The 4,442-nt window shown below is 39.6% G+C and overlaps 1 protein-coding gene across 1 annotated transcript; it reads right to left on the bottom strand.

Moving 5' to 3' along the window:
- Nucleotides 1–375: 375 nt before the first annotated feature.
- On the bottom strand, nt 376–1,363 carry LOC125656359 (uncharacterized). The gene is made up of 2 exons (XM_048886968.2): nt 1,302–1,363; nt 376–1,203 (listed from the first exon to the last, which is right to left on the bottom strand). Exons 1-2 carry the CDS (start codon nt 1,359–1,361, stop codon nt 382–384), a joined length of 882 nt encoding a protein of 293 aa, XP_048742925.2. The 5' UTR covers nt 1,362–1,363; the 3' UTR covers nt 376–381.
- Between the last annotated feature and the right edge of the window lie 3,079 nt (nt 1,364–4,442).

Here is a 4,442-nt window from a genome sequence, read left to right as displayed (position 1 = left end):
GTTGAATCAAAAATGCATTTTGTTCATTTTCTGTGCACTATATTTTGACGTGCAAGTTCACAATCCAGGACGCTGTTCCAATAAGCAAACTACCCCGAGGAGTATTTCATTGCAAACAAACGGTGAATTAGTGAATGAATATAAATATAAGAATTGAACAGCACTTTTGAGCTATTCATGGTCAATATGAACGAATTTGGATTGGAGACTCAAGTTAAATACATGTATATTTATTTTAAGGGCTACAAAATGATTACATTATTATCATAATAAATGACACAGATTATCTGTTGTATGGTGTGCGTTTAGTTTACTGAAGCGGACCCCCCCCCCCCCCCCCCCCCCCCCCCCTGGTCTCTGTCGACCGTTTGGCCCACTACATCAAGTTTTGTTCTCAGTAGTCAGTGGACTACTTTCCGAGTTTTCATTTTTCACGAGCCCCCCTTTCTTAACCTTTGCAACATAGTACGACACGCAGAACAAAGCGATACCAACAGCGAATAAAACTGCATGTATCACATTTTCCTTCAAGAAATTTCCCAATTTCCCAAATATAGACGGTTCGGGAGTCACCAGGATTCGGTAAAACGCGGTGGACCATTGTTTCTCCGAGTATTCCTGTGACGTCACACACGTCCAGTCCCCGGACATTTTCGGTAGCGCGATCTCGATGCAATCCTCCGACACTGAATTGGCCCGGATGTCGTTGACAAACACCGTGTATTTGTCGTTGACGATCCAGTTTCGCTTTGTGTAGCGATACACGTGTCCGATAGCGGCGCTGTTACACTGAAGGCAGAATCGTCTTCCAAACTGCACTACTCTTACTGGGGGATTCTCCGGCATGACCAGCAAAGAGTACACACCGACAGTCTTCACTAAATACGGCTCGTACTCAATCTGACAAAGATAAGAACCCCCATCGCTCCACTTTAAGTTGCTGAATTCCACCGAACCATTTTCGTGTTTCACTCGTCCTCGTTCGGCTTTATGTCGCATCCCATTATGAATCCATCGATATTTGGCCTGTCGAAAATTCCGAATCACCTTCCTCGTGACGTCATTTACGCAGTTTAGTGTGACGTCAGATCCCTCCACCGCCGACAGAGCGTTGTGGGAGTCTTTGACGTAATCATCTACATCTTTCCCTAAGTGTTCTGGAAATGGAGATTGTTTGGTTCTAATTGAATCCTCGTCCAAACTCTGTGAACATGAGAAATGCATGACGGTCAACGCCGACGAAGTTCGAAATGATTCGTCCATCAGTATTTTATGAATATGAATTCGAAATAATAACCTACCTTACACAATATGGACAAAACACAAAGGCAGACGGTCAAGCTAAATTGTGCGTGTAACATCTTCAACGCCAAACAATGACGTCATAATGAAAATGACGTAATTGAAAATGACGTCATCATATTGATATTTGTAAACAAACATCCGGAGAGCAACGTGTCACCCTATCCCATTAATTGACGGATATAATATTTGAGGGTTACCTTGGTACCGAATTACATTTACCATGCTTACCAGTATCAAATCATTTCAATGTCTGTTCTGGTGGTTGCAGCTGACGCACGTAGTTTTTATCAGGGGTGAAATATAGCCTATTATTCAGAACTCTGTGATTTTAAATTCATTTCAAAAACATGTAGCATATATACCCTAAATGTCAATACTAAATTTGGGTTTAATAATTATAATTATAAAAATAATCCAGAGATGTACCGTTTGTTAAGTTTTGATACTGTAATAAAAATCATCAAATCTGCAACCCCCCCCAAAAAAACGTGGTGGGGAGATAATTGTGCATATGATAAAACAACGCACTGGTACATGTACATGTATACATAGCAGTCATATCTGCATTTTAAATTATTACACTGGATTTCTGAATCCGGTTCGTAGTACTACTTACTATCAACTTTTCGAAGGCCGATTTCGAATCCCTGCGATTTCAGTCCGATTGTAGGAATGATGTAAATTGATCAGATGTTCAGTCCTTATATGTCCGCCTGCACAATATGTCCGCCCAATTTTGTTTTCAGAGTCATTATATGTCCGCCCAATTTTTTCAAAGTGTCACAATTAATATGTCCGCCTGATTTTTGAACGAACTATTACAATATGTCCACCTATATTAGAATTTGATCACTATATAACGTCGGCGAAAAGACATAATATTTCGAATTCTATCTGTACAAAAGACATATAATTCGACAGTTATATAGTAGGGAAGCCTGCTGAGGCCATTACATAGAAAGAACCTTAATTTATTGCGTTTAATCGTATAACGCAAAAGTGAATAAATGCAATGATTATATTGCGTTTAAATGCAATCTTTTGCGTTTAGACTAAATAATCATTGTATTTAATCACAAACACTTGCGTTAAACGCAAAGTTATTTGCAATTAAACGCAGTCTTTTGCGATTAAACACAATAAAAGACAGATTTTCTATGTACTGGTCTTAATAAGCGTCCGTAATTGCTGTGTCCGCAACGTTGTATTTTGTTGATTTGCGCAACGGCGTGGTGTGTAAATTGTTGTACGCAACTGCAAGTTGTACATTACATAAAATATACCATTAATAGACTTTTGTTACTGACTACAGAAAAATAATCGCGTGATTAACAGGTTTAATAAATATTTTTTTCGATTGATTGCATATTGTTTAACGTCCCTCTCGAGAATATCTCACTCATATGGAAACGTGTCGCCATTGCAGGTGAAGGCCTGCACAATCTAGGCCCATGCTCGGCACTTATGCGCAAAGTCTTTGAGCAGGGAGGGATCTTTATTGTGTCACACCTGCTATGACACGGGACCTCGGTTTTTGCGATCTCATCCGAAGGACCGACCCATTCCATCGCCTCTTACGACAAACAAGGGGTACTGAGAACTTATTCTAACCCGGATCCCCACGGGATTATTTTCATCGATATGTTACTTTAGTGAATACAGTGTGATGAGTTTGAAGTGGGAAATCAATAAAGTGATTATCTATCATTCAAGATCAGCTTCAAAGTTTCGTCGACTTCCTCTACTCAGATGTTCTACTTTCACAGCCTTGCCATCGTAACACAATCTCGATAAATATAAATAAGAGTACCGCAAACGGTACATAATACGCCCGTGAAATGCTTACATAGGGTGTTTTTCTTGTGCTATAATTTGTATAACTTTGTTTCAGGTAGTATCAGCCATCATGAGGCTGTGACAAACTTTCATATCAACAAAGGGTCTTAGCTTAAAAATCGAGATTTCCTCAAAATGGACCAAGTTCAACAACCTGTATTTTTTTCAAAAATGGAAGAAAATCAAAATCCTTTCCCAGATGCACATCTTCAATACCCATACAAACACTCCGCAAAATAAGATGGTCCTCACTTGAAAACTGTGGGAGGAGTTGGGTGGACAAATTATGTACTCTCCATAGAATATTAATTTCCAAATAGACTAAGCTCAACAACCTGTAATTTTCTCAAAAATTGTAGAAAATCAAAATCCATCCCACATGCACATCTTCAGTACCTATACAAACACTCCACAAAATAAGAAGGTCCTCACTTGAAAACTGTGGGAGGAGAAGGGCGGACAAATTATGTACCCTCCATATAATAATTATTTCCAAATAAAGGGGCAAAACTCCTGGAAAAAAGGTCGAAATGGATCAAATTCGCAGTATGATCTAGAGTGACCCACAAAGAAGCTACACAGCAAGTTTCAGCATGATATGTGAAAGGGAAATGAAATTATAAAGAGAAAACCCCGAACGGACGGACGGATGGACAGACGGACGTACAGACATCGCTGTACCATAATACGTCCCGTCTAAAGACGGGTGTATAAAAACGAAACAATTTTAATTTCTTTCACACCTACCCATCAAACGTCACGAAACTGTACTATAGTTTGTCACTCTGAACTACACTGCAAGTTTGAAATGAATCTTCGCAAGCATAATGGGGGGACATCTGGAAAATCAATGCGACAGAGTGACGGAGAAGAAAGCTCTAGTCCCCTTTGATTGTACAGACCGGTAGGGGGACTAATAACATTCTACAGGTGGTGTACAATCCGTACAAGGTGTTTCTACCTCCATTTTAGAAGAGCCTTTGTTTTGTTTTACGCCCCGTCGAAAAATTTTCCCTCATTAAAAAACGTCACCAGCTGTAGGTGACGTACCACAAAGTTAGACCTATGCTTAGCGCTCAGACGTAGCACTGAGGGTTAACGTAACGACGCCTGCCGCCACGCGGGACCTCCATTCTTAAACGTTATACGCACTTTTGGTTCCCGCAATTCAAAATACCCGGATATTCCACAGACAATAGACAATGAAAAAAACAAAAACACACACAAAAAAAGAAAGAAAAAAAAAGAAAAAAAACAAAACAACAACAAACAAACACACACACACACAAAGAAGATTTAGA

The sequence above is a fragment of the Ostrea edulis genome, chromosome 7 (assembly GCF_947568905.1).
Source record: "Ostrea edulis chromosome 7, xbOstEdul1.1, whole genome shotgun sequence".
Taxonomy (NCBI): domain Eukaryota; kingdom Metazoa; phylum Mollusca; class Bivalvia; order Ostreida; family Ostreidae; genus Ostrea; species Ostrea edulis.
This window is presented reverse-complemented; position numbering and strand designations above follow the sequence as displayed.

Coding starts and splice junctions, on each gene's coding strand:
- LOC125656359 (XM_048886968.2), bottom strand. CDS start 1,361: ATGTTACACGCACAATTTAGCTTGACCGTCTGCCTTTGTGTTTTGTCC. Junction 1,204..1,301: donor TTTTGTCCATATTGTGTAAG/GTAGGTTATTAT, acceptor TCATGTTCACAG/AGTTTGGACGAGGATTCAAT.